We start from the raw sequence: 25,672 nt of genomic DNA on the forward strand, positions 1-25,672 counted from the left end.
ATATTTTAAAAACATTCATTTTACAGAACAGTGTAAACACACAATGATCATCCAACAATTCGACAACAACCGTACATTTTCTGCACATCTGTTATTTTGAACACTTTTTAAATTTAATCACATCAGGCAAACACAATAAACTGAATCACCATTAAGTAAGAAGACGGATTATCTTTCCCAGACAAGACCAACATTTAAAGATCAACCACAGAAAGACAAAGAAATGTCACTTCGATCATTAACAATTTCACTGCCGCTGTGATTTCAGGCACTTTTTGTCTGTACTTGTCCAAATTTGACGCGTTTCTACCGTCCGGTTCATCTATTCATGGAGTCACAATGAAAACACCACAATCTTCCAGTGATGATCGCTACGGCGTCTTTGGGTTTAACTTTACAAAAGATTAACGGCTCAGTCACACTAGAGTAAAATAGGTTGACAACCCTCCGATGTTCAACTTTTGGAGAGAGATTCGGCGCGCTACAGCCTCAACATCTGGGCCACCGCTTTCAACTGCAGGTCACCTTTTCTAAAGAAGCAAGTCTCTAAATTTAGACTCGCTCGAGGTTTGCAAATAATTCCTGTCTCACTGGTAAACACACAGACTGATTGCAACATGTTGGCAGAGTCCTTTTGCACCAGTGAGTGGAACAGGACACGCACATCACATCCTTTAAATCTACACGATCCTGGCTGGACTCTGAATTAAAAACAGTTCGTGTGAATTTTTGTGTAGATCCAACAGATGGCATCAGATTTGTGATTTTTGCCAATTTAATCACAGTTAATTCCCACATTATCACAAACTGATTGCATGTAATTGACATCATTCATTTGCTAACAGACTGCTTGCAACTCAAAGTTTCTTTGAAGACGGAAACTGAGTGGCTGCAAGCGTGAAAAATGTCTTTGACGTAACGTTCTCAAGGTCATTTTACATAGTTTGTTCCAACCCTTTTTCCATAGTGTGACTGCACCATAAAAGAAAAAGTAAGAATTCCTGAGAATTAAAAGATAACTAACCAGTGCATTTTACAAAACATATCCCTGGGTAATGACACGAAACAAAAACAACAAGAGGAAAAAAAAATGTTTACTATAAATAAGAAACTTCCATCATCCTGTTTCTCTGCATGTGACACCACAGCACAGTGGAAATACTGGATACGAGCACGACCAACACCAAAGTCAGAACACAGAGCTGCCACAGGAGTCTGATGTTATCTTACTATTTGTGGTAAATACGAGAGTTTGGCTGGATAATTGTGAGACATACAGTACAAATATCGAATGGACGTAAACAAATTAAAGGCCACTTCTCCCCGAAAAGATGTTTCCCACTTACGATCTACAGTGTCATGTTTCAGGCTCATTGCTAAAAATGCTTCAGTGTCACAGTGGGTTTACAAGGCATTCAAAAAAGAAAAAAGAAATCAGCGATATGTCTTTTACAATAAATACTATACAGGCTGTATAGTAACAAGAAAGGTGCACATGAGTTTTTTCTTTTTCACAAACACACACACACACACACACACACACACACACACACACACACACACACACACACACACACACCACAGCGTACCTTTACATAGACGTTAAAACACGGTGGCATCCTAAAAACCCACAAGAAACCAAAATAAAAGCACCATTAATGTGCTCAGTGAACATCTCTAACATAGAGCTCATGACTGGATCAACATGAGAACGTCACACCTACAAAAAGACATTCAGGGAGAGAAACACATGCCATCAAGTCTGAGTGTAACCTAATTAATGTACAGTGACAATAAATAGTACCACAAGTATTTATTTCAAACACCACAGCTTATAAACTGGTCGACACGCCGCACGTGTGCACGTGTGCACGTCCTACTCCGCCACGTCCGGTCTAACCTTGCTGTACCAGCCTTCGGTAGTGCGGCATGACCTTGCTCTCGGGGAGATATAGTCCCATCTCCAAGGCAACCAGTACCGGGAACTCCAGAGGAATCAGTTCGCGTCTGTTTATGCGGAAACGCTCCTCCAGCTTCTGCTCGTCCATGGAGAGAAAAAACAGAGGAAGAAACAGGTGGTGATGATGATGATTTGTCCAGTTGCTTTGTCCATGCCAACAGTTGACTTAAATGATCTGTGATATCTTTTTCTTTTTTTTGTTATTAAATAGACCTGCACCATGAAGCAGGACTCCATATTATTAAGTTAACTTCAGGTTCAACCCTGAGTTTTCTTTAGTGTTATGAAGGTGGTTCATTGTCATGGTAACTTATTTCTAAGCATATTTTGTTCAACATAAGAGTTCAGCATGTAAGAAACCACCAATTACTGACCAATCAGATCTCTAACAAACAGTTTGCAGACCTCAGTGCACAGCTTTAGATCTCTTTCTGTTGAGCATCAATCAAAAAACAGATTTATTCCTCGCCTTTCCTTCTGTTGGATGCATATTTTATAAGCATCGACACAGTGATGCGTTCCTAAAACAGTGACACTAAGACAGTTTCAGCACTATTCTCTCAGATCAAATAGAAAGACAGGATTCAAACTAGCCTCCTTGAAAAATTCATATAAAAGGTCAGTAAGTGCAAGATTTAGTTGCCCTATTTCACAGTATTAAGGTTCACAGAAAGATAAAAGTTTTAAAATGACCTTCTGCTAACAGGAAAAATTAGGAGCCTATGTTTGAACTGAGGTCTGATCTTCCATGAAAGGCGACACCATTTTCCAAAGAACTTTTTGGCTGATAGGCGTAGATTTTGTACGTACTGATCTTGGGAATAACAGTAAGACATGAGCCAAACATGTAACACTGAGAACAGGGTTAAACCTAAAGTTACTTCAACAATTCTGCCTCCACAGTCGAGACTTAGTTTGCCGACTTTACACCGAATAAGGTTTTAAAATGCGTTGGGGTTTTTTGAGAGCAGTGCACGTTTCTTCATTTTTTTTTTTAGTATAATGGCACTAACATGCCTGTTATTACACCAAACCAGTGAAAAGGTTCTTGGATCCAGCTGACTGGACCCGCAGGCCCGTTCACCACCTGTGAAGTAAATGTAGTGAACTGAATCTTCACTAATGATTAGTTTCTTCTTACAGTTAAAAATGACAATAAAAGTCATAACACTGATGTTTTCAGCTGCTATTCACAACTAGCTTACATTAATAAAAAGTTAAACTGAAAGCTGCCAGTATGCAGACCACGATTATTACAGTTGACTTAAAACTCGCTATTCTAAAACATTTTTGTTAACTTAAATGAAAATTAAGAGTTTAGAAAAACTAAGTGAAAGAAAATCTACAGGTTTTAGTCTTTTTTGAGACTGCAGATGTTCTGCAGAGCTGAGTTTATATTATTGTAAAAACTGCTCTGTTTCTCCCAACTGTTGGCCCTGAAGAATACACTGCATTATATGACTGTGGGTCAGTTAAAGTCTGGTTTTAGCACTACACTGCACACTAGTTACCGCTCTTGTATGAGCGCGAAGAGAAAGGTAGGTAGTTACATTTAAACACATCCTGTTTTGTTTTCTGAGTGGAAACTTTACTCACATCAATCAGCTGTTTAACTTCTGGCTTTCTCAGATCGCTGCTGATCTTTGCAGCCAGCAGCACGCACGCCGCCGCCACCAGCTTCCTGTTCTGCTTGTTGAGGCGTCCCTGCAGCACCAGCTTCTCAAAGTAAACAAAAGCCATTGCTATGGTCACCGGCTGGAGGCCGCACTCCTCGCTCACGGCCCTCATCTCTCTCTTCAGGCTAGAGGAGGTGAGAAGTCACAGTCATCAGTTTTCTAAGAAGGGCTTATTGTGTGTACACTCTGAACCAGATTACAGACCAAGGCCGAATCTTTAAAAGGCTCAAAATCAGAGAGGAATGTGAGAAATCTGCACCTTCTTATCTTGCTCAGTGTTAGTTTAATGTGGGGAAACTTCTCCTTGAAAGTCTCATTCATGTCCTTCTTCAGGTCAGATGGTTTCACGTATTCAATGACCGTCGTCTGCAGAGATGGAAAAACAAAACCGCCATGTCAATATGGAACAGCCAGGAATAACAGCCGCAGTAAAGCGTTTCAGCTTTGCTTGTGTTGATAAGGACTGCTTCACCAGCACACTCATGCTGGAGGTCAGAGAGGAGTGACGCAGTCAGCTGAGGAACAATAAAATCATGTGAGCTGGAGATAAAGGGTTTATTTACTCTTCAACATGACTGCAGAACTGCTTTACAACAATTTACAAGGCAAATGAAACTGGCCTGTCCTGATTTCTGAAACAAAGCAGGACAGATGGGGCGAGACAAAGAACCAGGGAAACTCAGAGAAACTCGGTCACAGAGGACATGGAGAAAAGTTCACACCTGCTGTAGAAAACATGGTTACTGTAAGCCTGAGGACACATAACAGAGCAGAGAGTGAGAGGACGGGAGCTTTTCCATCACAATCGTCTACACTTTGAGCTTCTGTACGACTCAACAAGCTCATTTTAAGACTATCAAAGAAGCCCTGTTGTGCTTTTTTTGACTGTCATACATTTACCGTCATATTAAACTTCCAGCAGCCAAGCTACTTTAGAGACTAAAATGAAAGAGTGGGGTTATTTATGACCTGTGAGTGTTTATCATCATGTCTCCAGTCACACGAAAAAAACCTTTAACATGAATCTGTGCAGTCCTGTCAGTAAAAGATCTGCCCTTATATATAAAATTAAATGTGGGTCATTCAATTAAAAAACAGAATAAGATGAAAATCAGCTGACCCTCTCAGAATCACTCATCTGACTCCAAGGGGGGTCATTTCATACATTCATTAATACCTTTTCCTGGAAACTACTGAAAATTACAATAAATAAATAATTCAAGGTGCATGATATTTTAGCCAATGTGATTATAAGTCTGGTGTTACTTTTTCTAATAGCAACTTAATATCTGTGATGCTGAGAACAGAAACAAGCATTGGTACCCTGGATGTTTGATCTGGTTTCTAATAATTTACTGAAGAACACTTTAAAAAGTGCATTTTGGGTAGACTTTCAGGGTCATCTCACGGTCATATCATGGGATTGATAATTGGTCAGTAATAGGTTATGTCACATGAAATGTCTTCTTTTTACCTACACTTTAGTGTCAGGTTGATCTTCTAGTCGTGATTGCCTCTGTGTTGGTATAATTAGACAATGTGATTGTTTTTTTCTGCTTTGAAAATTTTCATGTAGATATCTACTGTACTTATGAAGTCATGGGGCTCAAATATACTTAAAAAAAGGTAAATAAAAAAAAAGCCAAATCTCAACCACTCTGTGTCTAATCTGAGGGCCTGAAACTCTGTAAGTATATTATGAAGGTAGCGTTTTGCATGGTTCAGTGAATATATTAACTCTATTAAAATATCAGAACTTTTTTTCCAGACATGACATTTTTTTTAAAAATATGTAACACTGTGTACAATCACGGCCCACGGCGTCATGGAAAACCAGAGGAACAGCCGTGCCTTAAATCACTTCTCATTGTATATATTTTTCATTACTTTCCAGCCAAGATTAATAACAAATTCATCAACTGAGCCCCACCTGGATCCAAGTTTATTTATGTAGCTATTTGCAGAAGTCATCTCTTGTTAGAAACTAACAGGCGGGTTAGCTTCTATAGCTAGCAGCATGTACAGTTTTGCTCTGGGTGTGGCGGTGCTGAATGAAACTGCACAAAAACATTGAGCAGCCTCCTGCAAACACAATCCACTGCTGCAACAATCCCATTCCAAGTTTGTGGGTGTGAAATGACTTGTGGCAGACTGGAATCTGATACAAAAACACAAGGGAAACTATTTTGGATTTTTTTTTTTAATATCCTCTGATGCTTTTTTAAGTAAGAAATGCTTTGGGAGACTTCTGCAGACATCTGGGAGTTTTGGATTGAGTCGTAAAAACAAACGTGCACGCAAACATTTACTTTTCTGTGTTGTCATTCTGTCTTTGCTCCACTGTTACTTTCCATGTCTGCAGTCTTTTGTATTGCATTTGTGGAAAGGTTTATTAGTAACCTGGTTATCCATTCACATGGCAAAGAAAGCACCTCCTTCGAGGACAAACCTCACTGTAAAATCAGGTTTCTCTCATCCCCAGCAATACAGATACAGAGTTAAACATTTAACAGCCTCAGCTCCAGTCAGCATTTGCTCTCGTTTGTAACTGCTATGAGGTTATCAGCTGAACATTTTTAGATTTTGGACCTTTTCGTTTCTGTCACATGCTGCAGATGATTTAATTGAACAAGGTGGCGTATGCTCAGAAGGTTTTTTATATGATGTCCAAGGGAGAGAATATCTCTAGTTTGCTAAAACAGGCACTCAGCTCAGGCTGTGAGCACAGAAGCCTTGGAACTCCTCTGGGAACTTACTTTTAAGCATTATCTAAAGTTCCTATAATTTCAGTGGGGATAGGGACATAAAAATGCAATTATAACTATCACAGGTCTAAGCTGATTAAAAAAACAAACGCTTGAAAAGTTTTTATAAGCGTTTTTTTCCTCCTGGGACTCCTACAGCCAAATTTGCAGAGAATTCTTCAAAGATTTCCAATATTAACACCTCTGGCCCACCCACCAGAGGAAGGACAGCCAATAAGAATGAAGATGGCTTAAAGGGAAGCAGGAGGGGTGGTAAATGCCTTATTTTAGAGTGGATGAACTGAGGTCTGGTATAAAACACAAAATGTGAATGAGACATGGATGCTATTTCCTCAGTTAAAATTAGTTGAGTTTTGATGGCAAAAACAACTTGCTTGGTTTCATCTGCTGCGATCTGATAAATAACTCCCCGACTAGCTGATAATGAAAGTAAGAGCTGCAGCCTCGCTCACCACGTATGATGCAAATATGAGAACCCGCTTGTGTCTCCCGCAGGGCCACTGAGGGTCACTGAGCAGGTTGGGGTCATATTCCACCACCTCCTCCACATCTGAAATCAAACACACACACAGAAATGAGTGAATAATTACAGCTCCGGTCAGTTAGGATCAAGATGCAGGCACACATCTGTAAGCTTCATACATGGGTCCTGTGCCGCGCTGTTGTTCAGACGAGCAGGGGTGAAGCCCTTCTGCCCGTTGCCTCGGAAACGTGACTGAGGGGTCTGGGCTGTGCAGTTATCTGGTGGACCGCTGCTGCTGCTGCCACTGCTCTTTTGTCTCACCAAGGCATTGGTTGGATAAAGAAACTGAGCGTAGGACACCGTCTGAGGAATAACGAGACAGTCAAGTATCTACCTTTTCATCAGTATATTTAGTTACAATAACAACAAACAAACACAAAGAAACCAAACAACAATCTGCTCGTCCAATCCCCCCCCCAAAAAGGGCAATCCAGTTTTCACAAACTCTGAATATACTGCACAGATGAGCAAAGTACAGCTCAAGGATAGAAGCCGCCTGCAAATCATCACAGTTTGGTCCCCGACTTCCACTCCCACTCCCAAAATTACATAAATAAATGAAATAAATTAAAAATCAATACAAGGCAGCACTATGTTCATGAATCCCGAGGCAACTGACTGTAATGACTCTGACCTGATATTTATTCAGGTTTAACAGCTAGAGCGCTCATTTACTCAAGCATAAAACTGATTTTTATGTTTATCAAATATCCAGAATTAGCAGTAAACATGCACTGTGCTTATATGCATGGTCACCCAATATAAGCTCATTTTGAGTCAGGCAAAATTCTTCAGATTAAAACACAAAGTTACAGCCCTTTTTTTCCATATAGAGGAAAAAAACATTCTTTATGTGCAGGAAACACTTTCAAACAGAAAAAATAACCTGATATGTCTACCAGTTTCATGGAGTTTAACATAATTTAGTTGTCATCTTAATGACTTCATCGTAGTTAATAAAGTGTTCTGGAAAATAAAAATGTTTCCACCTCTGATCTAGTGATCTACTCGATGTCTGGTATGTTTTTAATATAGTGCACAAGTCTTCAGTGGCAAGTTACAGTGTGCTAGTCTCAGATGAGTATGAGTCACAGCACAAGCAGAGCTTCAATCGTGTGTATACTGTAGGTATCGCAGTACATCAGGCTGGCACTCACCTTTCCACAGGCACCCATCTCCACACCTTCCAGAGAAGGAAGCAAATCAGCAGCCACCACCGAGGAGAGTCTTTGCCTCTGAGCCTCCAGCTTAGGGTCACTGTTCACGAAAAGACACATTTATGTGACCGTTCCACCCACTCCTGCACACTCGCTGCCCTTTCGAGAATGATATGGATCAAACAGGAGGAGGATGGAAACATAAAAGTGAAGGATTGGTGCTCTCTGCTTGGGATGGTGCTTTCTTTGTACCTGATATTTGAACTCTCTCCATAGGGCAGCACTGAGAAAGCAGCGTAAAGCGACCGCTTGGCACAAATCAGCATGATCCTGCAGGACACAACAAGTACAGGCAGACAAAACAGATGGTGTGTCAGTCTACAAGCAACAGCTACAGTCACCACTACTCTGCAGCTACACGAACACTCATCAGCTGCAGCGACGGCAAAATCAGTCACACAGCCGCTTCTGTGCTTGTCAGTACTAAAGCTACACAGCTCTCGACAACAACCTAAAGCAGGAGGAGGGAACCATTACATTCAAGTCACAGAGGTATTCCTAAAATCTGGATCACAGACCGTTTTTTCAGGGCATAAAAACCACAGTATGCCAATACTGTGAGCGTTTTCTTTGCTTTAATAACATCAACTCTGTAAATATTCAATTAATATTTTAAAGAGGACGTGTTCTGCTCATTTCCAGCTCCATATTTTGTCCTTAGGCTCTACTAGAGCGCTTTGTGTGATTCACAGTTGAAAATAATCCCTATTTATCTTACTGAAACAAGCTGATTTAGCTCCCTGTGAGACAGCATTCTTCTGAATGGTTGCCCCTAGTAAATGAGAGTGTTTGAAAGGCAAGATCCATGCGAGTAGAGAGATATCTGCTCTCAGTGACATCACATAGAGCCAGCATTGGGGAAAAAATGACTGAAACATGTGTTGGTAGTCTGAAGCCTAAGCCTTTGGCTAATAGACCCACACTTATATACTTTGCGAGTCCATAACTCTGAATATTGGTGATTTTCTTTCTATTTTACAGCTGGTTATGAGGGAGTCAGGTGGGAGCCACTGATTGATTTTCAGTGGAATGATTTTCAGCTGCCACCTTTCCCGCATGATGATTTGACCTTTGAGAGGTTTACCCTAAAAACAGTATCTAAAGTTTTCTCCAGTGAAATATGAGAAAACAGATAAAACATCCAACGCACGGCTTGTTTCTGTTATTCTCCATTACACAAATCTTTATATTTATACATATACATATAACTAGAGCGGTTCTGCTCTTGACATTATAATATCCCAAGATATCGATGCTCAAACTTTAACAGACCTTAAATGTGTTTTTCAGCCATCTCTGGTACAATAAGAGGGTTGCAGAAACATTAAGGCGACCTCAAAAGTGCCATTTTGACCAACTTCTATGTATTTTGGGGCTTTTAACTCAGATTAGCTGATTCTGTGTTTCTTCTTATATATAGTGCATAAACCTCTGTGCAACTCGAATGTATTGGTAATACACGAGAGGCTGAAACTAGAGCTGGATTCATTCAAACCAGGAACAGGCAACCAGCAAACACAGTAAACACTCACGAGGACTCCGCTGTGCTGACAGAAATGCAGACAAACAGACTGATCTACTGAGCAGCACCACAACCAGTACGTACTAAAAACAGCTCCCCACAAAAAAACATCAATAACATACAGTCAGCAGCCACTGCCAACACTCAGCTGTAAACACGCAGCCCGGCTGACCCTCGGAGAGATACCAAATCTCTTGTGGGGGGGGGGGGACAGTATTACAACACTGACTTCTATTAGTGCTAATTACCTTATGGTATAAACTCTAAATGAGAGCTTCCCTTCAGCTCAGGAAGTAACACGCAATGTGTGTCTGCCTCAAACTGAAACAGAAAGCCAAACCTGTGGGACAGTTTGGGATTGTCATTGGTTTGCACGCACCAGCAGAAAACACTGAACACACATATATATGCATGTGGGGATGGATATGAAGTAGACAGTGGATGTTGGATGGCAAATGGGGAGTAAGATAATCGATTAAAAAAAATAATTATTTAACATGTTTACAGACAGAATATTTCTTTTTTCGCTGTTGTGGTCAACCAGCTGCCAGCAGTGTGGCATTTCATTTCCCTGGCCTCCTCTGGGTTACCTTACTGTTGGTGTAATGGGGTGTTAAATTTCCACACTGCGCCTCTTTTGGCTTTTGCTAAGCTTCCAGGGGTGATTAAATTCACTGTAGCAATCGCAACTCTGCAGCTGTATCCCTGTTATTCCTCTGCAGCTTGTGCACCAGATAAGCAGCTTATTACAGAGGAGTACAACGCTGCTATATTTAAGGCCTATTTAAAAATTAAACAGACAGATTTTTCTGTATTTATTTACATTCCTCTGCTAAGATCTGGGTGGAAATATGTGTACAAACACTGCTCTGAGACTCACCTGGATCCTCGGGTATCGTACTGCCTCATACTCTTGATGAAGTGGACTTTCTTTGGCACTTTGGGTCCCGGTGAGCCAGAGACATTCCTCAGCCTGATGAAAACACCACTTTAATTAATAATGCTCTCACAACATTACCCAAACAAAGAGTGTGCACGTGTTAGGACTTTCACTGTAATCACAAATCTCTTTGCCTTATAGGTTTGGAGGTAAAGCCGAATTATTTGGAGTATTTTCACCACAGAGTGATAACAAATGTGCTTTATTTCATGTACTGAGCTATTTCACGTTATTTGTTCTATTGAAATTTAAAAATTACCTTTAGACTTTTACTTATTCTGTTCCTCTTCGTATTACATATAGCTTTTAATGCAGACTTCTGTTGCGATTATGATTATATTATATTCACACTTTATATTTTATATACATTAAAAAAAAATAATGGGTTCCTTTATTTTACTTCAGCTTCTGTTTTATCATGTCATATGTTTTGTTGATTGTTTTTGTCTGACGTAGCAAAGGAATTCCCCAACTTCTGACATGAATATAGAACATGCTACATTATCGTTTTAACATTTAGACCTACTGATAGCTAATAATATCGAAAATGCTGGAACCCATTAAAATCAAAGTGACTTCCCCTGAAGATACCAGCTGGTACCGTCTCTTACGGAAGTCAGTAGCCCCGTTTAAAGGCCCAAAGTACCGTTTGTTGACACATAAATCACTAATGTGCTCACTAATGTGCTCACCTCTGCCGTGAATCCAGAGAATTACCGGCACCGACGGGACTGAGCGCGGCGGGCGTTGACTTGACACGGGAGCAGTGCGGGTGTCCGGTCGGGACGGGAGAAAGAGGAGTGTCTGGGGTTAGCGTCTCGGCCGCACTGGTACTATCCAAAAATACCTCGTTAGCTCCAACAGCACCTGGCCCGGACATTACCAAAGAAGGTCCACCCGGACCGACCACCCCTGGGAAACTGGAGGATGAGCCACTACCGCTTGCGGCGAGGTCTGTCACCTGGGCGACCGGTCCTTGACTATCCAACGGCTGGGGCACAACAGCGGCACTGCAGTCTCTGTCCCTGGGTCGGGGCTCCTCAGCGGCTTTCTGGTCGGCATTTCCATCGCTAGGTTGACACTGGGGTCGTCCGTCGAGTGAGATATTACTGAGAAACAGCAGAGCAGCCTGTCTTCGCCGGGAGTCTTTCGCTTTCCTGCGCTGGTCTTGGTGAGTCTTTGCCGATTTACTGCCGGTGGACTGTAGACCGCAGAGAGCGGTCGCCATTCTAGTTTGAAATGTGGCAGTTGGACGAAAAGGCAAAGCGAAACCGGTAAGAGCATATTTGCCCCACCTCTCTATTTGCTGATTGGCTTTGAGGGTGATTATGCAAATTAAATCGTGTAAATACTGGTAGGGGATTGGATATAGTCACCAAAATATTCTAGTTTCTTGTACCTGGTTGGCTGTAATGTTATAGTGGGAAGGGCGCTAGTAACAAAGGAAATATTCAATAGCTTTTATATATGACAACTAATCAGTTATATCAATTATATCAATCAGAATATGCATAAATAATTTTTTCAGTCCAAGGGCATCAAGGTCTAAAAACTAATGAATTGATCTTCTTTTTTTTTTTTTTAAATGTGTTCAATGTAATCAAAGGTGGGTGAGTGTTTTTTCACATCAAAACATGGTAACAAATTTTTATTAATAATATTAAACGAAGGGCCTGATTAGAATTGCCAAATCCACCTAAAGGCTCCAGTTGCATTTAAATTAATTTAAATTTGGCTAGTTGTCTGATATGCAGCACTGCATAGGTCTCTGATGAAATACACTGCAGTTTAAATGAGTTAAAGAATTTTGCAGTCAGTTACCTCTATGTGTTTAGCATAGCACTGCGTCTTACTGATTTGGGAGTTTTATTTGATTTTTACTATGTTGTTGGCTGGATTGAGAGATTCTATAGGCCATTTATGGACATGCGATTCCTAAAACATTCAGTCAAGCTGGTGTAATCTACAAATGTTGATAATGTACTTATTGACATTTATTTAGCAATTTTCCACTCTTATTGAGCATTCAAGCTCTATGAATGTTTTGGTGTTTTATCATAAAAGAAAGTCTGAAAATCAACAAGGAAGCAAACCTTTTTTCTAGATGTGTTATGTTCAAGCAGCAGTCTCTGGAGCTGAAAGAAGCCAATGCAACAGTGTCAAAAAACTACACTTCCTCTTGGGTTCAACTTGAGGCTGACTCCAAAAGTGAATCAGTCTCTAAAGACTGCCATCTTAAAATGTCCAACTTTATAGCATTAAAAAGCACGTTGACAGCCTTGCACAAAAACACTTTTGTTCTCTTTGGATGATTTTCCTATTGATAACAACCGCACACTTATTTATAAGTCATCCACTTGAATGCTAGTAAGGCCTAAAGTCCTGCTTTGATTGATAGGTGAACGAATGCCTCCCTTCGGGGGGTTTTCAGGCACACCCAACTGGAAGGGATCCCAGGGTAAAGCCAGAACTCACTGGGGACATTACATATCTCATCTGGTCTGGGAATGACTCAAGATGTGTGGGTGAATGAAGGATGACCCAGGTAACTGTAGCTGGGAGCTGTCTGCTAGGACTCACTTTTTAACTGGATCTCTCCTTTGTGTTTGAATTATTTAACAAACATTATGACTTCCTGGTTGGGCCGGACCATCTAAGAAGTTTGTGGTTCACTTTTGGTGAATAAAATTCAAGTATTTCATTATTCTTTTACTTAATTATTGACCCAATACAGGATTTTTAAAGACTGATACTGATACCAGTGCCGATATTTTCTGATTTAACATATCATATATCTGTCGATATTTTTCCATCTAGATTCACAAAAATAAACAGATTTTGCTAACACATGTTACGTGTAATTATTTATGAGTCCTTGCTAACCTAACCATTTTTTCATGCTTATCTAATTCAGGGTTGCAGGGGTGTCTATCCCAGCTGAATGACCCCTGGACAGGTTGACTGTCTGTTGCAGAGTTAATACAGAAAGACAATTCACCTAACCCCACTAACTGCAAGTTTTTTGGAGAAGGCTGGAGTACCCAGAGACAATGGGTGACATGGGGAAAACATGCAAAAGTCACAAAGAAAAGCCCCAGCCCGATAAGCCCCTTTTCCATTAGTACCTACTTGGATCGACTCGGCACAGATCGGTCATGTATCGCCACGGATCGCCACGACTCAACTCGGATCGACTGGTTTTTCATTACAATCCAGTACCACCTAGTGTGTGTGGTTGTCATCATAGTAATGCTGCAGAGCATCCTGTGTCATAATTATTATGCGACATGAATGCTAGAACAAAGGTGGACGTTGATGCAAGAATATGCCTGCAGCTCGAGCTGTGGTTTTCGTTAGACTCGGGGGACCATGACTTTGTTTTTTGTAGCATTTTTTCCCTTGTTCCCTCAAAAATGGCGATTTTGATTTTTTTGAGATCCTTTCAAGACTCATCGCTACTGACCAGCAAATCGGTGGCATGGAGTCTGATGATGTCACATTTTAGTACCTGCTCAGTATGCTTGGAACCCTAGCAAAGCAGGTACTAAACAGGCACCTGGTACCAGGTACTATGACTTAATTGAAAACCCTGAAAACTGTGGTGAACTGTGTTGAGTTGATCCGAGTAGATACTAATAAAAAGGGGGGCTATAGTGGAGACAAACCCCGTTGCTGTGGGGAAATTGTTCATTTTAACACTTCATTTAAAATTGGTAATAATTTTGTTTTATTGTCACAAGTCGTGGATTACTCATTTATGCTCTGCCCAGATCAGCTGTTTCTTGTGTTTGTGGTGTTCTAAACATATGGCACCAAGTTGCACAGTGCCCTCTGGTGGACAAACTATTGAACATTAACGCTTGTAACATGGTTGAAGGGTGTTTCTGCCATCTCTTCTTTACTTTTTAAATGTTAATTTATGATAGATCAGATATCAGTTGATCTTGTCATCACTTTAGCGCTCCTCCTCCTCATTTTGTTCACACCCCAAATAGCTTTCCTCAGGATGTCGTTGACAGCTGTGAAAAAATTCCTCTTCTTTGTATGGTTGCCTGTGATTTTACAGTTGTGACTCATTAGAAGAAATAAATGTTGAAGTGATATTTTCACACCATTGTTTTGCTTTTGAGAAAATTACAGCAGCACCTACTTAGCATTTGTGAACAAGTCAGTGGGAGCGTGAGACTGTAATTGTGAGATCAAAGACAGATCGGCTGCTTGTTATCTCATTGTACTGCAGCAATCACACTTAATGGGACGGTTAGCACAATATTTGCATTTTGGTTCCACACTTATAGTCTCGTAGTGAGTGTTTCTCCGAGACAGAAACTGAAGTGTGAAAGCTTTTCCATCTCCTGAGTGGGAGCAATCAATAGGTCCTTTCCTTCCTTCACCATTTAAGGGAATTACACTGCAAGCAGCGTGCCAAAGAGGGGGCAGATTGTGTTGTGCTGATGTTTGGAGATGTGGGTAGTACTGACAAGTTCAGTACTGATAATCCACTGATCCTCTGCAGAGATGGGATTAAGACTCAATCTAATCAGAACAATCTGTCGATCTGCCTCTGAAGTATCTATCTACAGCTGTGGTCAGAAGTTTGCATACATTTATCATGGGCATGAATTTTGTGGTAATTTGGGGCTTTTGCTGATTTCTTTAAAGTGATTTTTCTTCAGAGTGGAATGGTTGTACAGCTTACATCTATAATGACTTAAAAAAAAAAAACAAGAATTGGGTGCACAGATTTTCTCTAATCCAAACAGGCTTAAAAGTAAACATACAGGTTCAATTTATGCACTCACCTCCACTAACATTTGATCAAATATCTCTTAGAAAGTTGCAAACCGATCAGTACTTTTTGTAACCTGCTTCTGCCTTAAGTCTGGATGGATAATTGACCTTTTTCCTTAGTAGAGTTCATTCAAACTACCGTGACATCGATGCCCATGACAAGTGTATGTAAACTTCTCACCACCAACTGTAAGACTGAAGTGTTAAATCAATGTAAAAAAAAAAAAGTCTTGAGTCTTGATAATATCAACCTCTATCAACATGCTGCAGGTTGAAACATGCACATGGATAGAATTTTATCTGTCATCATGTTTTAGTTGACTAAAATCAATGTTTGTTTGCCTACATCTGGCCTGTTGTTCCGACTCATTACAGTCATTCACCATTTATCTATGCAAAAAGATAGTAACAGATAGTCAGGTAAACACACTGCTCTTTATTTTAGCAACAACAACATCATGAAATCATCTCCATCTTCTTGTTCTGTCTTTTTTTTTCTTGCTCTGAACAGCAACAGTCTGGCATGACCAGCTTAAGGCTTTTAGATTCTAGCTTTTGTGTTTGAGGTACAGCCCCACCCAACTCCTGCCACAACCAACTCATTTTATGGTACATTGTGTGGTTGTTATTGATGGATTGAGTTAGCACCATAATCAAAGCCTCTCTGGCTTTTTTTTTTTTTCTTTGACTGCAGCAGGCGTGGTAAAGGTGTTCTGTGGGCTTTTTTTTCTCTTTTGTTTCTGCCATCTGGGAAAAACCAGCTTAAAGGACGGTGTTTACAACAAAACTGTCAGACACAGCTTCAAATTAATTTAAATGGACACGGCAGGACTCTCCCACATACACCCATACACATGCTGGTATGTGAGCTTGCACACACACACACACACAGATACACACACACACACACACACACTAGCACACACAAAAGTCAGAAAATCTCTCCTGTGTGACAATTCTATAGAAAAACAACCCTGATAAAAGAAAGGAAGGTAAAACTTTATTTTATGAGTCCATTAATTAAAAATAATTTCCTCAAAAGATTCATGTAAAATGACTTTAATTCCGTGTAATTTGTCACTAATTATAGTTAAAAATGGACTGTGCTGAACAGTCCATTTTTAACAATTATTTAAATTCGGGTGGTGCTACTTTCAGCAGCTCCCTAATTCACGGGGTCGTGACAGGAGGTAGTGCTGCATGTTTGATTTGGCAGATTTTATATGCTGGATGCTCTGCTTGTCGCAACCACAAGGGTCCGAACTGGAAAGCTTTAATTTGTTAGGTGAATTTGTAAACTGCTATTACACTGGGGTAAATTGTAATAAAAAAAGGGCTCACTCACATCTGATATCTGGGCCAAAAGTTCCAGTTACATGCACTGATCGCTGTTTTACGCAGGTGACTTTAAAATAAAAGCTTCTAAAAAGCTAAATCCTCTTCAGGTGATAGTTGACTGCAAACCCAGTCCTTCTTTCGGTCTCCACATGCACAGTTTACAAGAATGCATCCAAAACCTTCAGGAGGTCAACAAAACGTATAAAACTGTTGGCAATTTGTCTACAAATAAAAAAACACTGTTTACAATAATTAGCGTAGAATGAATGAATTATATATACTAAAAGAAAACCTGTAAAAAACTGTAACGGGTGGACTGGAATTCACGTGGATGTAACTTTGGCTTTACTCAAAAGAATAAAGTCCCTTTTTCAAATATCTGCCCCTTACAGACAAAAGAAGAACGACTCTGGATTTAAGTAACAAGTACAATATTTCCACAATTTACAAGAGTCCTGTGATTTTGCTTAGTTTTCTCCAAGCGCTCTCTTTCTTTCCTCTTTATATAAAAGTGAAGCTGAAGATTCTCAGCTGCCCACGAATGGCACCAAAAAGCTTTGTCATCACTTTCTGATTGTCGTCAGCAGAATTAATTCTTTGGGAGACTCTCGGCCAATAGGCTTTCACAACACAGCGCAAAAGGAGTCTGTTTTGTGAACAGAGGCAACAGTCTGTTCGCCTCTGTTCACATCTCTGCTACTGTAACAGTGATTTCCTCAAACCAGACTATGCACCATGCACCAAACATGGCCTTTCTCATTTTCAAGGAACACAATAAGCAGCCCTAGGAGGAGCACAGGCATCCAAATTTCCCAGATCCTAATAGGATTGTGCTCTAGAGTGATGTGTCAACACACACCCAATTAACAGGGGGTATGCCCCACACCCTATAAGACCCAAAAGATCTGCGAAGAGGAGTTAGACAAGTGATTTTAATGCTGTGCTTTAATATTTTCACTAAAATTTCTCTGGATGTTATTAATCTGCTTGTGCCAAACTACAAAATTAGTCCTAAAAAGCTTTTGAGGAAATTATTAGGAAATCACAGACTGGCAAAATAAAGGGCTACCAAAAGTACTACATGCCTGTACCATCAGTAATATCAAAGCTATTCTGTTAGGAGTCTGGAGTCTGCAGCTATTTTTTAAACACTGTTCAGACAACAAAATATGAATACAGTACAAATACAGACAGTGCTGTCCTTCTGCAACAACTTCTTCATTTTACAGTATTTTACATGTAAATTATCATCTGTCCTGTTTTGTTTTTGTTGTGGAAGATGGATGCAGTATGAAAATACAGCTGTCGAGGCCTGTAAAATGCAGTGTTCAGTACATACACATTCTGGAGGAAGGTGCATCTTGTTATAATAGTGATGGCATGTCCCCAAAATAACAGATTGCTTGTAAACACGCACATAGCTTACCTTAAAAACAGAAAACAAATATAGTGTCACAGGAATGATGACAATCCCACTAACAGCGTGAAAATGCTCAAAGCCTTGTCACAAATAATCACATTTTCAACTGTTTTTACATTCAACTCAAATGTTGCTTTTGATGTGCCCTTCGGATTAGAAACAGCATTTTCAGAGACTCCTTCAACATGAGTGAATAGCTATGGAAAATTGCGATTCGGGAGACCACTACCTGTGCTTCGTGTACATAAGATGGTGTTTAAAAACGCAGTGCGAGTCTACCTACTCACTCGGTGATGTTTGCGTTTTAGCTGCCATAAATAATCATGCATGTTGAAGGCTTGTCTCTGTTGTCGACCGCCTGACGAGGATTTGCTGAAGCACCTTCGCCGAGGAGGACTTTCTGCCTCTGACTGATAACAGCTCCGCTTCTCTGCCTGCCTGTGATCCTCTCTACCTTCCATATCTTTCTGTAACACATCCTGACCTGAGAAATGATACAGAAACCAAAATATGCACCGTCACCAGACAATATCGCAGAATCTCGTCCCATGTAGAAAGTAAACACACAACACTCCATCCCCTGCTGTGGCTGTTTGTGGCCAGAACAGAGAGCCGTTAAGTAAGTGTGGAGCTAAAACTGACCACTCAGTGAGAGTCATCCTCCTGCCATTTTTATTTAAGGCAGGATGTCCACACAGGAACAAGCTGAGTCACAGCACCATCGGCGCATTACACGGTGGTTTCGTACTCCATCACTTCTTTGGGAGTGCCCAGGCAGCGGTACTGAATCCTCGGTGTAACGGGGGCAGCACTCTCGAGCACCAGGATGGTTTTACGCAGCCGACGGTCGATGAAGTGAGCGTCCCAGGCGGGGTACTTCTTCCTGGGCAGGTCTATCCGGATGACGGGGCCCTCTGTCCTGGGTGTGAGATTAGCCACTGGGGTCTGAGCTCCCCGAGGTGGCCGCACCTTAAACACATCCCCGTCTATCCCCGGCTCTCTGTCTGACCCTTTAGTTCTCTGAAGGGTCCTGGGAGGGCTGCTTACCAGGTCAGGAGGGAGGCTGGAGGCTGGCGAGGCCAGAGCCTCCACGGGCACCTCCTTCTCCACTATGTAACTCCACCCTGAAACTGCACCATCAGGATGCAGCAGGCAGTAATACACAAACATGAAGAAGGTGCCCAGAGCGTAGCTGCTGGCCACCACGCACACCATCACGACAGCGTAAAAGTCTGAGGTACTCTGGCGCTCGCCAGTGCTGCGGTACAGGTACCAGAAGGTGGTGAGCGCCACATTCTCAACAAACACAGTCAGACTGTAGATGAGCATCCTGCAGCAGGTGCGCCCCTCTCTGACACTGAACCAGCAGAAGATATAGACAATACCCACCATCATGTTATAGATGATTTCCTCCCATTTGGACATGCAGAAGTCCGTTTCGCCTTGAATGATCCAAAACGTCATGATGCACCAGTGGGCCACGATGAAGATGCCAAAGTAGAGCTGGAACACGGAGGCAAAGAGGGCAAACGCCAGTGTGCGAGCTCCGATGGTAAATAAGTGCCACAGAATCTGAACTATCACTGCATTGTAGGTCATGGGTAGCTTATCGTCTCGGGAGTCCCTCAGGACTTTCTGGTAGGAGGAGATCATCCAGGCGAGGGATATCAGTGAGGCAGAAGCTGAAAGCCCTGGGGAGAGAGCGGAGAAGAGGGAGGAAGAGAGACAGAGATTTGGCAAGAGGAGTAAGATGGGATGGAAATGGCTGTGAGTTAACTGTCTCACCGTGTAGCACAGAAAGAAAATGCACTTCCCTCATCTCAGTGGGAGCCTGATTGAGGCGAGCTCAAGTGACTCATCGCTCACAGCGTGCGTACAGTGTGGGCTGCAGACTCATGACTGACTGATGTGATCGTGTGCATGATGGCTGTGGTGATTGGTCGTTTTGGGGGCACTTACCCTGAAGGGGCAGCACCTGATTGGCCCGGATCATGATGGTGAGCTGCAGCACGAGCTGAGGGGCGCTCTTCAGAAAGGACTCCAGAAGACGAAGCATGCTGATATCAGCGCTCTCAAACATCATGCGCCAATAGTAGTGACGCCGCTCTGGGTCTCCGTGCCAGCGGCTCTGCACGCCCAAATACAAGGCGTGGACATACCTGAGTATCAGAGGCAGATATATTTCAGAAACTTTCAGCGGTGCATTCGTTTTTGTGAGATGGAAAAGGGAGATTAGGCTTTAATGCTGTGCTTCAAAAACTTTCGGACATCAAACACAGACTCTCAGAAGTCATAACTCATTATTCCAAACTCTGGGAGCCGTCAGTACTTCTTGCCAGAAAGCTGGTTACTTGCCCCACTGGGATTTAGATTAAACTGAAACTGAACTAAGCAGCTCTGTGGTTATAATTTTAGTACAGACATCGGGGGGAATGTGTGAAGCTTGTCTCCAGTCTCTCTTCAAATAAAATAAGTCCAAGGAATTCAGAAAACGTAAAATACGAGGAGCTGCGGAGAGAAAAGAAATCCAAATAAATGCTCTCAACGCAACCTTCAAGGGTGAAGGTTAGAAGGGAGAAAAGAGCTCGCTGCAAATCCTTTGTTGAACTCTTGAGCTTTTGCTGACATGTAGTCCCACCTCCATCCGTTCTGCAGTGACCTTGTATAGGTATCAAACAGGATGCTGCAGAAAAGCACACATATTTCTGCACAAATGTGTTTGCACTATGCAAATATACAGAGTGTAAACGATTATCGCTACAGAGCATCTACATGTTGGAAAAACACCGGTGGTTGTCACGGAGGACTGATGCTATAATCGCCTCAGTAATTGCCTTGGGGAGAAGGGTCAGAGAAGCCCTATGTCAACAAGCCCACTTAACCACAGGGGAGATTGTGTAACCCTTTTTTTGTTCTGGTCCCTGCTACACAAAGCGTGCCTTGGGATGGAACAGACTGGGAAAATAGAGCATATGTGCAATAACGAGGGTCAAAGACTCAGCCACACAAGAGGACGCGGGCACACACACGCACACAAACAGTGTCATCGCACGCCCTGTGTGTGACACGAGCCCGTATCACATCTCAAGCGCACTGACATTCAATTCTGGTAGCCGGCCCAAATTGATCCCGGTTCACCTGACTAATTGTGTATCAGTGACGGCTCATTCCTGAGTTAACAGCTGAGGGTAAAACACACAGCGGTAATCCTCTTAATGTGCAGACACGCTGGTCTGAGAGCAGCAGCAGCAGAACGGCAATGAACGGGGCACGCACCACAGCTTTAATGGCATTACCGGTAATTCTGTGCCGCCACAATGTTTTAATGTGATCCAGGACACGCTCTCTCACACTAGTCTCCAGGAGGAAATAAGGAATCAATATATGTTATTACCCATAGGGCTGTCTAAAGAGGCAGGAAGAGCGAGAGAGGACAGAGATTATGCAGGCCTACGGATAAATCAAACAACGGATTTGCATCTTTCTTTCTACAACAGCCCGGCATGTCTGCAAAACACAACTTGTCTTTGAATGTAATTTTGTCTAACCGTCCACCTACTACAGTTTAGATGAATGCTTCCTCCTGGCTGGCAGCAGTTCAAACCTGTCAAAGCCTATCAGGGCACTCCAAGCTTGAGCACCGACTCACCATCACTGCTTGAGTAGCTGACCTACAGACCTACTGCCATCCATTTGAGAGCGATGCCAAAGTGTACACCGGTTTGTTTTCAGCGCCCAGTAATTAAACATGTTTGGGTATGAACATGGCTCGAAGGAAAAAAACTGTTGGGAGGTTTGAGAATATGGATTTTGCAAACATAAGAGCCAGAGCCTCAAGGTAGGAACTAAAAATACACCAAACAGTGATAGAGAGGCAAGTATCACTGTAAATGTGAAGCAACTCTCCTGACATTTATGACTATTATCCTTCTTCTTGAGCAGTCAGGCTCCTTCCTCCTACTGAACAGACAAGAGGATTTTTCTTCCTTCTTGTTTTCCTCCCATTTTTTACTTCATTTGAAGGCGATTGATGTGGATGAGTTGGTGATTTTCAGACAGATTGACCTAGAAGCCAGCCAGGGGGTTGGGGGAGTGGAAGGGTGGAGTCTAATTCTGCCTTTCCATGCTCGTGAAAGACGTGAAACAATACAAAAAGATATTCTGGCATTTTGGGCGCAGTCCTCCCTGAATGATTAGGTTTCATAACTACAGGGAGTGATGCTGTGCTTTGAAAGACCCCCCCCCCACACACACACACACACACACAGCCACAATGTGTAGCCCCCTCTCGGCTCAGATCACGCTTTGAGTATTCTGACTTACCTCCAGACCTGTGCCAGCTGAAAGATGTGAATGAGAGCCTGGAAGAGCCAGACGAAGACTCTGCAGCACCCCCGGGCTCCTCCCCCGGTGCCCGGCCCTGGCAGCACCCCGGCCGCGGCAGAGCGGCCAGCGCCCCGCTCGCCGCTGTCCTTGGTGCTGATGTCGCGCTCCGCAGCTCCCGACGCTGCCACCACGGCGGCCGCGGCAGTGCCGCTTTCCACGGTTTCCGAGAAATCGTAGGCGAACCATCGGAAGCTCAACACTTGCACGACCACGGACGGGACTATCACAAAGACCAGAGTCAGTACAAACTGCGGGTAGTACTTCCTTAGGTAGTAGTCCGCGGCCAGCCACAGGTCTGAGGCCCCGTCCGCGAAGAACACCAGAAGGGCGCACAGCGTCCAGCAGCAGTCCGAGAGGGTATAGCGCTGCTCGGCGGGACGGCGCTGGGGAAGCCGCGGGTCCGACCTGGAGGGGCACTCGGGTGGGATTGCGTTTCGGAGAGAGACGGGTGCACCGTCAGATTTCGCGGCCATATTTGTTGTAGGGAAGCGAGTAAGGGATGGGAAAATGATGGAAGGGGGGGAGGGGGGTCGCCCAGCCTGTAGGTCTGTAGACTATGAATGCGTGTGGGAGAGAGGGAGGGAGGGGAAAGGAGGCAGGGAGGAGGGCCAGAGTAGGAGAGAGAGAGGGACAGAGGGGGGGAAATCATTGCCGCTCCTCAATCATCGGAGCTCATATAGGAAAATGAGATTTTAAGCGGTCTGAGCGGAGATTTCTCTCCATCAAAGGGAGCTGAGCTGCTCGGTTACAGCGGGTACTTTGGGTTTGTCCGTCCACAAATCCAGGAATTTATTAAAAGACAGAAGTGGGGGAACTACTGAAATAGTTTACTCGACACAAAGTAAAAATAATAAAGCTGAAGAATAAATATTACAAATAGAAGTTTCACATTTTAAAACTGTAAAACTGTAATCTGTAACATTATAAATTACTAACACATCATAGTAGCTTAATGATTCCTAACCAGGGTCCCCTAGAAGCTCAAAGAGGTCTCATAGCATTCACAAAAAGAATACAGAGTCTGCCTTAATTTTTTTAAACATTGCTTATATGTGTGTGTAAAGTGCATTAACTGTATACAAATGATGGTCCTGGGTCTAAGAAGCTAAGGGAGTGCAGAAGTGCCTTTAACCTGCATTCCTTTAAATGGCCAGCAGAGGGCTTCTGCTTCCAAAAAAAGTCCAGTTAAATAGAAGTCTGTGAGTTTTCTGTTGAGTTTATGTTCTCAGTTGCTGCTTTCAAGTCATATTTAATGCAAAGTGAGGTTTATTTTGCAAACTGGTTATTTTTAGAGTCAAAAAGGGTGATAAAGCAGAGAAGCTGGCAGAGTATCTTGTGCGTGTGCCTGGGGTTCTTAGATCCACTCTCAACATGTCTACTTTCAGAACACCTAAATGGTGAGGACAAAAACACTTCTCTGAAGGCTACATTCACCCTTTTATAAACAGGCTGAACTAAAAATGAATGGCTCAAACTCACCCAGTGTAAACGGTGCGGGAAATAATTATTTGATCCCTTACTGAATTTGTACAGTAGTGGCCAAAGGTTTTGAGAATGACACAAATATTGGTTTTCAAAAAGTTTGCTGCTTGAGTGTTTTTATATCTTTGTGTCAGTTGTTTCTGTGATGTTTTGAAGTAGAATTACAAGCACTATAGAAGTTTTAAAGGCTTTCATCGATATGTTTATGCAAAGAGTCAATATTTGCAGTGTTGGCCCTTCTTTTCCAAGACCTCTGCAGTTTGACCTGGCATGCTTTCAATCAACTTCTGAGCCAAATCCTGACCGATGGCAACCCATTCTTTCATAATCAATGCTTTGAGTTTGCCAGAATGTTTTGTTCCCCGAGCCACTTAATTATCACTTTGGTCTTATGGCACGGTGCTCCATTATGCTGGATAAGGCATTGTTCTTCACCAAATTGCTTTTTGGATGGTTAGAAGATGTTGCTGTTAGAGGATAGATAATCCTTTTTCCAGATGCCCCAAATAATCAGAAAGGGGCTTCATCAGATAAAATGACTTTACGCCAGTCCTCAGCAGTCCACTTCCTGCACTTTTTGCAGAATATCAATCTGTCCTGACATTTTATTTGGGAGGAGTGGCTTCTTTGCGGCCCTTCTTGACACCAGGCCATCTTCCAAAAGTCTTTGTCTCACTGTGCATGCAGATGCACTCACACCTGCCTGCTACGTTTCCTGAGCAAGGTCTGCACTGGTGGCACTCCCGCAGCTGAATCATCTTTAGGAGGCCGTCCTGGTGCTTGTTGGACTTTTTTGTTTGCCCTGAAACCTTCAATTTTAACTGAACTTCCAATTTCGGTGCAGTCTTAGTAGCAAAACCATCCTTGCCTGTGAAGCCTTTTTTATGCAATTCAATGATGGCTGTGTTTTTTTGCAGGTAACCAAGGTTAACAGGAAGAACAATGATTTCAAACATCACCGTCCTTTCATCACCTCCACTCTGGTATTCTAAACCAGTCAGCAAGACATAATGATCTCCAGCCTTGTGCTCGTCAACACTCTCACCTGAGTTAATGACAACATTATTGAAATGATCTCAGCAGGTTTTTATGGGATTTAGTTCACTGTCAAGGCAAAGACGGCCTTCGCAATTCATCTGATCACTCTTTATAACACTCTGGAGTATTTGCAAATTGCTATCATGAAATTTGAAGCAGCAAACTTTGTGAAAACAAATATTTGTGTCATTCTTAAAACTTTTGGCAACAACTGTAAGTTTGCTCACATACCAAGAAATGAACAGTCTCTAATTTTTATGGAGAGAAACAGAAAATCAACCGAAACTCCAGAAAAACACATGACACAAAAGTTATAAATGAATTTGCATGTCATTGAGTGAAATAAGCATGTGATCCCCTACAGCCCAGCCACAATTCTGGCTCCCACAGGTTGGCTGTATGCCCACACAGATTAATATCAATCAATCAATTACAGATATTGCTGATCTTATCTTTATATGTGTATAAAGCACACCTGTCCACAGAATACATTTCTTCCATTTCAACCTCTCCACTACCTCCGAGGCCAAAGAGCAAGTCTGTAGACCTACACGGGGCTGGAGTGGACTACAAGACTATCAGCAAGAACCTTGGTAAGACAGTAAGAGTTGTTG

At 42.3% G+C, this 25,672-nt stretch overlaps 2 protein-coding genes across 3 annotated transcripts; both read right to left on the reverse strand.

The window, feature by feature from the left end:
* Positions 1-1,867: 1,867 nt before the first annotated feature.
* On the reverse strand, positions 1,868-11,872 carry cables2a (Cdk5 and Abl enzyme substrate 2a). 2 transcript variants are annotated; one of them, XM_006794103.3, is made up of 9 exons: positions 11,296-11,870; positions 10,544-10,636; positions 8,334-8,411; positions 8,082-8,181; positions 7,044-7,227; positions 6,854-6,951; positions 3,896-4,002; positions 3,557-3,761; positions 1,868-2,036 (listed from the first exon to the last, which is right to left on the reverse strand). In XM_006794103.3, exons 1-9 carry the CDS (start codon positions 11,829-11,831, stop codon positions 1,896-1,898), a joined length of 1,542 nt encoding a protein of 513 aa, XP_006794166.1. In that variant the 5' UTR covers positions 11,832-11,870; the 3' UTR covers positions 1,868-1,895. The 2 variants fall into 2 exon arrangements, with proteins under 2 accessions (XP_006794166.1, XP_087689727.1); XM_087833601.1 differs by lacking the exon at positions 8,334-8,411 and having other exon boundaries at positions 11,296-11,872.
* Positions 11,873-15,810: 3,938 nt separating this feature from the next.
* Positions 15,811-23,182, reverse strand: xkr7a (XK related 7a). The gene is made up of 3 exons (XM_006794102.3): positions 22,476-23,182; positions 20,112-20,311; positions 15,811-19,843 (listed from the first exon to the last, which is right to left on the reverse strand). The coding sequence occupies exons 1-3, from the start codon at positions 23,009-23,011 to the stop codon at positions 18,882-18,884; spliced, it is 1,698 nt and encodes a 565-aa protein (XP_006794165.1). The 5' UTR covers positions 23,012-23,182; the 3' UTR covers positions 15,811-18,881.
* Positions 23,183-25,672: the final 2,490 nt, after the last annotated feature.

Source organism: Neolamprologus brichardi, chromosome 20 (genome assembly GCF_056152115.1).
Source record: "Neolamprologus brichardi isolate AB-2024 chromosome 20, ASM5615211v1, whole genome shotgun sequence".
Lineage (NCBI taxonomy): Eukaryota > Metazoa > Chordata > Actinopteri > Cichliformes > Cichlidae > Neolamprologus > Neolamprologus brichardi.